The 12,276-nt window shown below is 39.6% G+C and overlaps 3 protein-coding genes across 6 annotated transcripts; 1 reads left to right on the forward strand and 2 right to left on the reverse strand.

Annotated features, from left to right (window-relative positions):
- The first annotated feature begins 5 nt into the window (after positions 1-5).
- Positions 6-1,877, forward strand: LOC103853203 (syntaxin-52). 4 transcript variants are annotated; one of them, XM_009130124.3, is made up of 6 exons: positions 6-205; positions 486-710; positions 779-984; positions 1,060-1,160; positions 1,228-1,272; positions 1,515-1,843. In XM_009130124.3, the coding sequence occupies exons 2-6, from the start codon at positions 490-492 to the stop codon at positions 1,644-1,646; spliced, it is 705 nt and encodes a 234-aa protein (XP_009128372.1). In that variant the 5' UTR covers positions 6-205; positions 486-489; the 3' UTR covers positions 1,647-1,843. The 4 variants fall into 4 exon arrangements, with proteins under 4 accessions (XP_009128372.1, XP_009128374.1, XP_009128373.1 ...); XM_009130126.3 differs by having other exon boundaries at positions 13-231; positions 1,515-1,877; XM_009130125.3 differs by lacking the exon at positions 6-205 and adding an exon at positions 304-364 and having other exon boundaries at positions 1,515-1,877.
- Positions 1,878-1,890: 13 nt separating this feature from the next.
- On the reverse strand, positions 1,891-4,522 carry LOC103853454 (protein ACTIVITY OF BC1 COMPLEX KINASE 3, chloroplastic). The gene is made up of 4 exons (XM_033285929.1): positions 4,078-4,522; positions 3,775-4,002; positions 2,236-3,684; positions 1,891-2,131 (listed from the first exon to the last, which is right to left on the reverse strand). Exons 1-4 carry the CDS (start codon positions 4,417-4,419, stop codon positions 2,003-2,005), a joined length of 2,148 nt encoding a protein of 715 aa, XP_033141820.1. The 5' UTR covers positions 4,420-4,522; the 3' UTR covers positions 1,891-2,002.
- A 1,844-nt stretch (positions 4,523-6,366) lies between these two features.
- LOC103853204 (probable leucine-rich repeat receptor-like protein kinase At5g49770) lies at positions 6,367-12,097 on the reverse strand. The gene is made up of 18 exons (XM_009130127.3): positions 11,293-12,097; positions 11,083-11,206; positions 10,938-11,009; positions 10,782-10,856; positions 10,637-10,708; positions 10,401-10,562; positions 10,242-10,316; positions 9,899-9,970; positions 9,736-9,807; positions 9,579-9,647; positions 9,431-9,505; positions 9,283-9,354; positions 9,083-9,217; positions 8,532-9,007; positions 8,307-8,459; positions 7,696-8,055; positions 7,388-7,623; positions 6,367-6,885 (listed from the first exon to the last, which is right to left on the reverse strand). The coding sequence occupies exons 1-18, from the start codon at positions 11,402-11,404 to the stop codon at positions 6,367-6,369; spliced, it is 2,931 nt and encodes a 976-aa protein (XP_009128375.1). The 5' UTR covers positions 11,405-12,097.
- Positions 12,098-12,276: the final 179 nt, after the last annotated feature.

Consider the following 12,276-nt stretch of genomic DNA (forward strand, 5'->3'; position numbering starts at 1 on the left):
AAGCCCAACTTTCTTTTGACAACGATTGGTTTCATACCGTACGGTAACAAATAAAAGTCTTCATCTCTCTCCCTCCTTCCTTTGCGTTTAGATTTGACTAATCATCTCACGCCGGAGCTCCAAAGGCAGCACGACGATCATCAAGTCTCGATCTTTCAGACCACCCTCGACAATCAATAAAGGGTTTGATCGCTGTACGCAAGGAGTAAGCTTTTCGATTCTTATCACGATGTAATCATTCCTGTTTATGAGTTTCTAGATCATGACTATCGTAGATTTTGGTCTGCATATGTTGTTGTTCGCTAAAAGTTTCCAAATTTAGAAAGCCTTGTGGTGAAAAGCACATAGATTTTTGTTAATGTAGGTAAGATATTATTGCCTTTTAGCTGTTTACAAACTAGTTTCTACCCTCTTTGAGCTTACTTGTGAGCATCTTAATAGCATCATAGTTTAATTGGGTGGGTGGGAACTTGTTTGTATGCAAGGTCAATGGCGTCTTCTTCTTCTGATACATGGATGAGAGAATACAACGAGGCTTTAAAACTCTCTGAGGATATAAACGGCATGATGTCCGAAAGAAACTCCTCTGGTTTAACTGGACCTGATGCTCAACGACGTGCTTCAGCTATACGAAGAAAGATCACCATTTTGGGGACTCGATTAGACAGTCTTCAATCCCTTCTAGTTAAAGTTCCTGGGAAGCAACATGTGTAAGCTGTTTTCAGTTAGACTATAATTGGTTTCTTGTTGGGTCTTCTTAACTTAATGTGAAAGGCAGGTCAGAGAAAGAGATGAATCGTCGTAAGGATATGGTTGGGAACTTGAGATCAAAGGCAAATCAGGTGGCGTCTGCTTTGAACATGTCGAACTTTGCTAATAGAGACAGCTTGCTTGGGCCAGATACAAAGCCTGATGATGCAATCAACAGAGTCTCTGGCATGGATAACCAAGGCATTGTTGGATTCCAACGACAAATTATGCGAGGTAAGTTGTGTTAATGTCACATTTATGCTAGGACCATAGTGATAATATTGGCTTCTGTATCTATTCCATGAGTAGAACAAGACGAAGGGCTGGAGAAGTTGGAGGAAACTGTCATGAGTACCAAACACATTGCTCTCGCTGTTAACGAGGAGCTCACCCTGCAGACCAGACTTATCGTATGTATTTGCTTTGTTTTTTTTTTCATTGTTTTCCTGCTGAATTTTCTTGTTTTCTTGCATGCAGGATGACTTAGACTACCATGTGGATGTTACGGACTCCCGCTTACGGGTAATTATATTCTTTGAACTAAGTAAACTTAGTTAGTCACGAGCTTAAGTTAGTCCATTGATAAAAACGACTTCATTAAAGGTAAGCAAGATCATTGCAGGAATTTAAACCACACATTGTTCTATTATGTCCAATGTAGTTGCTTTCATAATCTTAAAAGCAAGGTTTATAGTTTATATTTTGTGACTTGAGTCACATCTGGACTTAATGTGGCCTGATTGTGTGTCTCTTAATAATGACAGCGTGTGCAGAAGAGCCTTGCAGTGATGAACAAGAATATGAAAGGAGGTTGCTCGTGCATGTCCATGCTCTTGTCAGTGCTTGGAATCGTCGGTCTTGCTCTTGTCATTTGGCTGCTGGTTAAGTACCTGTAATGCCCACTAATATGATGAATCAAATTCTATCTTGGTCTTTCAGCCTCTCTCGTCTATGCGTATGGTTATATTGTCTTATGTGTACATCGCTGTGTGCAAGAACCCTTCAAAAAGTATATAATCAAAGTTGTATTTTGTGTTGTATTATATGACTCCTACTTGGTTCACGAAAAGACTTATCACAACCTCTTTGCTCTCGTGTGGATTATATACTTTGTTTTTTGCTTTGCACAAGACATATACAAAGAGAAAGAATGACACTATATATTACTATAACGTGAAGCAATTCTGTGGTTTGCGAGTGTCTCGCCTTTAATATACAATTTACCATTTCATTCAAGACAATAAAAGAGGACCTATGGGACTGGTGAAGGAGTTGGTGTTGTGGCTCGAAGCAGTTGTTGCAGAAACCTAGCTGCTAGACGTTGCCCTACACCTCCTGCAACACGTCCTCCAAGTCTCCTTGCTTCTGGTTGTTGCAACACCTGATTAACAACAACAACAAACCAGGAGTAGTACTTTAGCCCATGAATCAATCAAGTACATCATTATTAGGTTAGTGCACAATGTCAATGAAGAGATTTATTACCTGTGCTATTGGCTGCAAAATAGCTGGGTCAAAGCTTTCTGAAGACTGCAGAAGGCTCCAGATTCTTGAGACCTGGTCCCGAAGCTCAAGCGTGCTTTCGAGTTCTGTGGGATTCATTGTCAGAGGGCCACCATTCCCATTTCCATTAAACACGAGAGATCTCATAAACTCAGGCATTGAATTGTACGTATCAACAACACTCCCCAGAGCAAACGCTTCACTGACTCTCACAGCTTCTTTAATCACCAACAGTCGAAGCTCTTCTCCGTTTGGATCCAGCAGCAGCTTCAACACAGGCTGCAAAGCATCTTTTGATGAGAAATCTCTATCTTTACTCCCCTGTTGCAGAAGGTTCTCGAGCCTGCCCCACCTAAACTTCCCATCTTTGAACAGAAGCTCAATAAGTGCGTCTCTCAGATAAGGGTTCTGATCAGTGAGAAGCCTCTTGGCAAAATAAGGGTACGATGCAGCCAACACTTTGAAATCAGGATCTGCGTAAAGTGCCAAACCTTCAAGCACGGTAAGCGACCTCAGAATCAAAGCGTAGTAAGCCGGAACGTCAAATGGATACTGATAGAAGACGGCACCTAAACCATCAACCAGCGTTTTGAAGTTGAGCTCGCTGACTGTGTAGTTAAGCGCATCGTCAAAGAAGTCTCTGAGAGCTGGTATGATGGGAGTAACGTCTACATCAGGCGACAAGAACTTCAAAGCATAGTAATCCTGAGCCATGGCTTCATAGTCTCTGTTGACCAAATGTACAACATGGCCTATGATAGCAAACCTAGCTTCCTCCGGTGTCTCACTCATCATGCCAAAGTCAAGAAAGGCGAGTTTGCCATCAGGTGTTGCCAAGAGGTTACCAGGATGAGGGTCAGCATGGAAGAAACCATACTCCAAGAGCTGCCTTAAGCTACACTGGATTCCCGTATTCACAAGATCCAGAACCTTCAAGCCTTGGCTCTCGATGGCAACTTGCTCGTTCAGTTTAGTTCCCTCCACCCATTCCATTGTCAGCACCTTGCGGCTCGTGTAGTCCCAGAAGATATCAGGCACAAGAACATCAGCTTTATCAGCATAGAGCTTCTTGAACCTCCTAGCGTTTTGGGCCTCCTGGACGTAGTTTAGCTCCTGGTAAACTCTGCAGGCGAACTCGTCGATAAGGGCGAGGACATCTGTGGTGATGAAGTCTACGTACTTGTTAATGAGTTTCCCAACTCCTCTAATGAGGTAGAAGTCAAGACCAATGGCTTGTTCGATCCCAGGGCGTTGGACTTTGACAGCAACAACCTGACCCGAATACCTCAGGTGGGCTTTGTAAACCTGACCTAAACTAGCTGCTGCGATTGGGTCAGGGGATATGGACGAGAAAATGGATTCAAGAGACAGATCCAGCTCTCTCTCAATGCAAGCAAAGGCCTCTGCGTCAGGGAAGGTTGGCAAAGCATCCTACTTAGCCACTCAAAACAGATAGAAACAATGTTAGAGAAATGTTGTCAATATCTAAGCTGAGTGAGTAAATCAAAAAGAGACGTGAACCTGAAGCTCAGCAAGCTCTTCGAGGTAATCAGGTGGACAGAGGTCGGGTCGGGTGGATAAACCTTGACCCAACTTAACAAAAGTAGGGCCCAGACGAGTGAATATCCTTCGTAGCTCACCAGCTCTCTTCTTCATATTCTCCTCTAGCTTCCCTCGCCTCTGATCAATCCCCAACTTCAGCGCGAAGCCACCCAAAGCTGTCAATATCTCCACGCTTCTCCGCAAAGCCTGATGGCATAATCTCTATCTCAGTTCAAAGTTCAAAACTTTACAAAGGATTCAAAGTTAAAGAGGAGGTATAACCTTGAGAGGCTGAGAGCCGTGTTTCCTGGCGATGAGCTCCGGGGAATAGACAGAGGCGTCAACGGCACGACCCAGAGCTCGGGCCTCCGCTTGAAGATCATCCGCGAGGTCAGCACGTTTGTATTGTACAACAGGCGCAGGAGACGGTCTCGAGGAGGAGGGAGGACTTGGCGTTACTCCATCTTCCCTGGGACGAGCTTGAACGAGAGCTGCACGAGCTAATCTCTTCCGGTTTGGAAAGAAAAACTTAGACTTTGCAACGTGTCTTCTTGAATTGCGGAAGGAAACACCATCACCGACTAGAGTTAAACCAAGAGACTGGCCAACCACAAGACTCGTCATCGTGTAAAACCAGAGAGAGAGAGAAGAAAGAATTGAGATTGTGGTTACTCCTCAGCCATGAAAGAAGAGGAAAGAGAGAAGGAGAGAGAAATAAATGAGGAGATATTTGTAAGCGTGAGATGGAGAGAGTTACAAGAGTTTCTGGTTGCTTTGCTTACTTCACCTAAGAAAATAAAACTCCCCCAAAAAACAAGGTCCACACTTGTGGCGTGCCGTGACGTTCTCTATTTAAGTCGGAGGAAACTAAATACTTACAAAAGACAAAAGGAATTAAAACCAAACCTATCTAGAGCACAAGATTCGTGGGATTTATTTGACATTTATAATCTCAGCCATGACAATTCTCTTTTTTTTTTGTTTTTGTGAATGCAAGTAGCCAAACAATATCCACAAAAGTTCATTCAGAGCAAGTCTAGTAATTGCTATTATTACTCTCGTTTCTAGTGACTTATTAGATATTTTCTGAGTGTAGGTTAATCAGTAATTTACCTCTTATGGAACTCTCTTAGTTTTGTCCTGAATCTACTTCCTGATGGTGAATCTTCATCATCTAAACCTAGTCATATAACGTTTGTTCACCACCTCAAAGCCCTGACAAAACATAAAAATAGGGTATCAATCATGTCCTGTTTTCTGAATCGAGAGTAACTTTACATTTTGAGGAGAAAAATAACCAAATCATTATATATTACTTTTCACTTGACTTGCATCACTGCTATATCGCCTACAACCTCTAGGGCTCCAAGCATCTACCAGTGGATTGGCAGCACCTGAAATCAATTCCAGTAGCATCAATGATCACAAGGGTTGAATAATTTGGCTTACCTATTAGCAACAGAAACACTTACATCAGTACTAAAGAAGAATGAAACAACAATGGATGTAGTTGCTGTGAAGATAGTTTGACCATGTCCTTCTGCGAGATTGTGAACAGATTGCAGAGCAAGAGCAAAAGCCATAGCACCTCGAAGTCCTATGCAACCCACATGTCTTGTTTGTTTTTTTACTGAGGTACTGAAACAAAGAGCTGTATCCAGGGGCGAAGCCAGACTTATTTCCAACCGGGTGTAAAAAAAATAATATAAATGAAATAATTAAAATATATAGTGATAAAAGTTAAAATAGGGGATTTAAACTCAGATTCCTTAAGATATTGTGGGTGCACTTTCACCAAATCAGCCACTTTCATCTATGTAAAAATTTCAGTTTGTAAATAATTATGGGTGCATGTGCATCCTTATCCTTCCACCTAGCTTCGTTCCTGGCGGTATCTTACCACTGTGCCAAAGCCAAACCAAAGTGCCTTTGATGCGTCATAGGTAATTTTAGTGGCAGAGCCAGAATGTTTTCGTACCGGGTTCAGTCATAAACCTATATATATATATATAAATATAAAAACTTATTTATAAATGGCTAAAATAATTTTACAAAAAGTATTTTTTATAGCTTAAATATATTTTTGTTCTGATTCGATTTTAAATCTTTAAATAGTTTTTAAGCAAAAAAAATGAGAGAAACATTTAAAAACTAGTCACCGGCATAATTTTCTAATACTATTTTCATAATTTTATTTCTATAAATTTTTCACAGTTATTTAATAAAATTTAAAATTAAAACTCTCCAAATTTTTTATAAAAAAATAAATTAAATTAAAAAAAATGTAAAAGAAAATAACTTGAACATACATAATGTTTTATATTTTCTAGCTCACAAAAACAAAAATGAAACGGCAGGCTAACTTTGATAAAATTTTAACGTGAGAATTTACAAAGTAAAAAATCACTTAGTAAATAATATTACAGATTGCCAGAATTTGATAAGAATCCATTAGTAATATCTTTTTGAGAAGAAATTAATGAATACATCAATTTTCATAACTCCATTTAGTGCCTTAGTTCATTATCTTTTTGTGACTAAAGAAGAAACCAAAGAGACGTTTCCACATCATTACTTGGGCTCAACTTTTGTCATAACAGAGTAGCCACCACTATAATCAAAAGCTCCTTCTCCATCACGTACTTCTTTCTTCCTCAGATTCTCTCCATACAAAACTTTATCACCACCTTTCACGCCTCCAAAATCTGTCGCCGAAGATGAAGCCGACGCAGAGGAGCTGCTAGTGCTCGCTCCACTGTTCTGTATAATAATCTCAATCTCCTTCACCACTTCACTCATCGTTGGCCTCTCAGCCGCCGTCTCATCAACGCATTTTAAGGCTAACTCCATGTACCGGCCTAGTTCTGGTAGAGCTCCGGCGTCTCTTAAAGAACGGTCCATTTTTTCTCTCAGTCCGTAGAACTCCTCGTCGCTTTTGTTCATTACAAGCTTGATCTCTCGGACAATGTACTTGCCTTTCTCTATCGGCTGTTTCGCTGTGATCAGTTCAAGTAACACAACGCCGAAGCTGTACACGTCGCTCTTCTCTGTAAGTTTCTGCGTTGTGTAGTATTCTGGATCCAAATATCCCTGCCATTAATGGATGTGAGAAAACTAATACAGATAAACACGAAAAGGTGGACGACATGACGATGACAATTCAAGAAACACAAGATTATTGTGTTCTATTTGAATGTTCCGCTTAATTCAATAGCATAATTGTCGAGCGTTTAAAAAAAACAAGATTATATGAGTATTCCGCATCCTACAACCACTTGCATGCTTAGATCCTATAAGAGTGACTGAATAGAAACCGAGTTGACCAAATAGAAACCAAGTCCGAACATATTCAAGGCATATCAATATGTAATTTGTAATAGTATAATTAACCATCATTAAAAAAAAACCAAGATTATGAGTATCCCGCATCCTAAAACCACTTGCATGCTTAGATCAAGGGTGACTAAATAGAAATCGAGAAACCGAGTCCTGACATATTAAAAGCATATCGATATATAGCTCCTTCAATAATGAAACAGTGATTCATTGATCTGCATCTCATGATACATGACATGAATGAAATAAACCTTACCAATGTGCCTTTGACTTGGGTTGAAACATGGCCTTTGGTGCAGTCAGAAACCAGCTTGGACAAACCAAAGTCAGCAACCTTGGCCGTGAGATTCTCATCCAAAAGAATGTTGGTTGATTTCACGTCCCTGTGTATGATAGGAGGATCCGCCAGTTCGTGGAGGTAAGCTAGTCCTCTTGCTGATCCCAGAGCCACTCTCAGCCTCCGTTTCCAGTCCAGAGCAATACCAGATCTCCCTATAAACAATGCACAAGGAGTTAAAATGTATCTGAATATTTGAGCAGCTAAAGACCAGACTGTGCAAGTACCTGTTAAGCTGTCTTTCAGTGATCCGTTGGACATGAACTCGTACACCAGAATCTGCTCGCCTTGTTCGAAACAAAACCCAACAAGCCCAACTAGGTTCTTGTGATGAACTCTAGAAAGCAACTCAATCTCTGTTTTGAACTCGTGACCTCCTTGTGTTGATCCTTGCTGTGCTCTTTTTATAGCCACCATCTGTCCATCTGAGAGCATTCCTTTATACACCTTTCCATAACCTCCAGAACCCAACTCACTGCTCATGGAGAAGTTGTTGGTGATCTTCTTAAGTTCTTCATAGGAGAACCATCTAGCCCCTTTCAGCTGCGGCGCGCCACCACTGTCTTTCCCACTTGATGCCCATGAAACTGAGATACAACCACTGTTTGTCTTAGCTAATCAAAACATTTATTGTAAAACATAAATTTTCAATTTTAAAAGTGAATGTAAGTTAGTATATAATTTCTTCTTCTTCTAGTGGACGTTCCCTCTATTAGAAGTGTTCCAGAAATGTCTGCAATCGAGTAAATAGCTCTACGAACTTGCTCATACTCTGAAGGCACTAAAAGCTTATATTGTTTCTTCAAATAATGCAATTTCTATATAACATTTGACTTACCAAACGGTCTACTCAAACCGATAGCTTGCTCTGCACGTCTCTTCTGCCAAAATGCGTATATTCCTAGGGCAACAAGGCACAAGACCAAAGCGCTGCAACCAGTTATTATCCCTGTGACCATCCTAGAGCTCAAGGAACGTCCGTTACCGTCAGCTGCATAAAGTTTCAGGACTGTTAGAGCCCAGTTATAACTAAGGTTATAAAAAAAATTTATGTACATGTTACCTGGGAAAGTGTAGGGAGATGCAATGAAATAGTAAGGTCCAAACAGTGGAGGAGGTTTATAAGTTTGATTACTCAAGTCAAATCCAATTCTCTGTACTTCACTTCTGTTGAAATACTTCCCCGTAGATGGGAAAAGTTCCAGCTGTATCTGGAGATAATCATCATTGTTGAAGAAAGGGTTTTGTAGAGAGACTGATCCTGGAGTGAGTCCTAGCTTCACCCACAAGCTCATCTCTAGTGAATGGTACGTGTTTGCATTGGTAAGGTCTCTGAACATAGGCCCTCGGAAGTAGAGTGTGCCTTCATAAGGGTAGGCGCATTCACAGCTCTGAGGGCTAACCTTTTGGTCTAATGGACAAGATTTTCCTCCACAGTTAGCAAGACTGGTCGAGTATATACGTTTGGCTTGTTTCTGCTGAATCTGGCAGTAGTTTGTGTTGGAGAGAGCTGTTGTGCATACAGGGTTTCCTACGAGTCTACAACAAAGAGAGCTTCGTTAATAAGTTGCTAGAGAAAGTTTTAGTTGCTAGTTAGTTAAAGAAGAGTTTTACATTAATGTATTGGTGTATCCAGAGCTCAGTGTTACAGAGGAAATGTCATTATCTTGCAGATCAACGAGTTGTAGCTCTGGACCTACTGTGTCTCCTAAGCTCAGTGTTCCGTTGAATGCATTCTTTCTCAGTTTCCTGTACAAATCAAAATCAGATTTGGGATGATATTTAAAGCTGTTGTTAACTTGATGGAGACTTACACTTGCTGAAGCTGTGGGTAGCCAAAGAGCTTATTAGGCAGTGGTCCGTGAAGAGACCCATATTCCATCACCCTAAATCCACAAAAAGAAGGTATATTTACATATTTCCTCATGAGCGGTTTGTAAACTGTAGCAGAGAAGCACTTACAGTGTAGTTAATGAAGGTAAGGTTGAGAACCAGAGAGGAGGCTCTGATGGATCAAATGAGTTATTGCTCAGGTCTCTGTAACATATATCACATTTTTTGTCACAAAAGTGTAGCAGACAAAGGAGGTTTCTGGTGCTGATTAACTTACACATAGTTCAGAGATTTCATGTCTGATAAATCTGGTAAAGATCCTACCAGTTTGTTGTGGGCTAAGTTCCTGAGAGACCACAAGTAAAGATGTATTCTCTCATTAGCTAGGCCTAAAATGATCAATCTGCAAATATTACAAGTTGATTTACACTCACAGTTCAATGATGTTTGTGAGATTACTAAGATTCTCTGGGACTTTTCCGGTCAGAGTGTTTCTGTCAAGCCGCCTGATACAATCCAAGAGAGTGAGATAGTCCTTTTAAAGAGAAGTAGGGAAGAACTATGAAGCTAAGGACATGGAGATGTTATGTTACTCACAGAACCTCTAGTGTCTGAACAAGTCCCAAAGTGGAAGGTATGCTCCCTGTGAATTGATTTCCATCAAATAATCTGACATTTGAAACAAACCATTAGTAACCTTAAATCTCGTGTTAGATTAAATAAGCAATCTAAGTCCCACATCAAGTATTAGACTAAATAAAACATAATACATAAGACTAAAGAAAACCAAATTTATAAGTCTGGTCCAACTCCAGTTAGTATGAGAGCTCTTGAGAAGCAACCGATCCAATAACAAATTCGTGATGGTTTAGGCCTAAAGCGGACAATATTTTACTATAAGCTAGAGATTGAACATTTGGTAAAATACTATTTGACTTACACATGGATCAATATCATCTCAGAGCTGAAGAGTTTTGGTGGAATAGTGCCTGAGAGCTGATTCTTGTTGAAGTGACTGCATTTTTAAGCATTTGCATCAGATGAAGCTGAAGACATACACGGACAGAAGATGTCTTGTAATTAAAAAAAAAATACTCACAAGTGTTTGGCTTTTAAGAGAAGATCAAGACCAGGACTAGAGCCTGATGATATTGGAATGGGTCCTGTCAACTGATTATCCGCAAGATCCAACCAATAGACTTTACTGAGGTTTCCTAGAGACGCTGGAATTTTACCAGTGAAATTATTGGAGTTCAAGGCCCTGGAGAACAAATGATGGAACCCATCAGACATTGATTTGATTTCAGGACAAGAAGTATTAGAGGAGCTTCTTACAAGAAGGATAGATCTTTGAGATAACCAATTTCATTAGGGATGCTACCAGTGAAGCCACATCCAGCAAGTATACTGAAGATCCAATAGGACTGTTTGTTAGATAGATACACAACACAAACACAAGGAAGAGCAGCGAGATTCTCACAGAATGTTGAGCTTTTGCAGGTCTCTTAAACGGGAAGTAAGTGAACCTGTGAGTCCTGGATTGAAAGAAAGGTCCCTGAAACAACACAAAGTCTCCACTTCAGGTAAAACAAAAAAACAAATGTTCATGTTTTGTGTTCATCGAAAAGAGACTGACAAGGATCTTAGTTCGGATAGTTCTCCAATGTCTCCACTAAGCCTTCCTTTGAGACCCATTGTTGATAAACCCCTAAACACAAAAGACTTGCTTGCTCAGTACGTTACCAAAATGAAGCAAGCCTAATGTATTAAGCAACACTCACAAAGCAGTGATTCTGGAGTTATTGCAGGAGACACCTTCCCAAGGAGTTCCACAAGGATCATCAGAGCCTCCCCAGCTAGGTGGCGTGTTGTCCCACTGATCCATCAAAGAACGAAGAGCCGCCGCTAATAGATACCAAAACAAAACAAAGATCAAAGAAGCATTACAAATCATTTCCGTTCCATTCAAGGGAAAAGCATGAGAATACTACCATCACGAGGGTCAGTTACTGATGAAACCATCGAGAAGACAGTGAACGAGTAAGTGAGACAGAACAAGAACAACCGGAAAGTAGCCGTCATGGTGGTTGTTGCAGCCACCATTGTTCCTCAAAATACATGAGTTCTTGAGGTTTGATATTTAAGTGAAATTTATGAGAGAACAAATAGTTTAAAGTATCTTCCTTGTGAGACACGATTAATCATTATATCATCAAGAAAGACAAAATGTGTGTGCCAATAGGAACACGAGTGCTACCAAGAAGAGTTGGTTTCATTTGCTTTCAATCAATTTTCCTTTACTTCTAAGTCAATCTAACGGCTGGTATGTCTCTTTTTGTGGAAATACTTTTTAGCTATTAAAACGTTTGAGTGATACATCTTCAAATAAATACAAAATCATTCAGATAACCAATACAAAGATAATCATGTAAGCTTAAGTTACCGTTAAGCTATGTTTTATAATCAAAGCAACCTTCTTCCATCATTATGCTCAGACAAATAAGATAGTGGAACCTACAACTACAAGTGGGTCCTGTCAGCACCAACCATCTCAATATTTGTTAAAATAGTGACAATAAAAACAACTTGTTTTTACAAGCTTTCAATCAACCCAAATACCTTAATTTTGAGAATACAAATTTATTATCTAATATATATAGATGTTTGATATTATTAAATAAAACAGAAATAATCATATAAAATTATTTAAAAGCTTTTATACATTTTGAAGTTAATACACTAGTAAGAACTTCATATGAAAGAATAAAATAATGTGTACTTGCAAAATATTTACACCTATTAAGATGTTTTTTCTTAAATATTTTATCAACAAAAGTTGATTTGTTAATGGAAGGCTTAATGTTTTTCTAAAACTCTATTAATCAAGGTCTTAACCATTACTTATTGTGAGACCATGAGTGTTAAAGAAAAGTTATACAAGTCAACAAATAATGCTTTGCTAAAAACATTAAGCA

Source organism: Brassica rapa, chromosome A02, assembly GCF_000309985.2.
Source record: "Brassica rapa cultivar Chiifu-401-42 chromosome A02, CAAS_Brap_v3.01, whole genome shotgun sequence".
Lineage (NCBI taxonomy): Eukaryota > Viridiplantae > Streptophyta > Magnoliopsida > Brassicales > Brassicaceae > Brassica > Brassica rapa.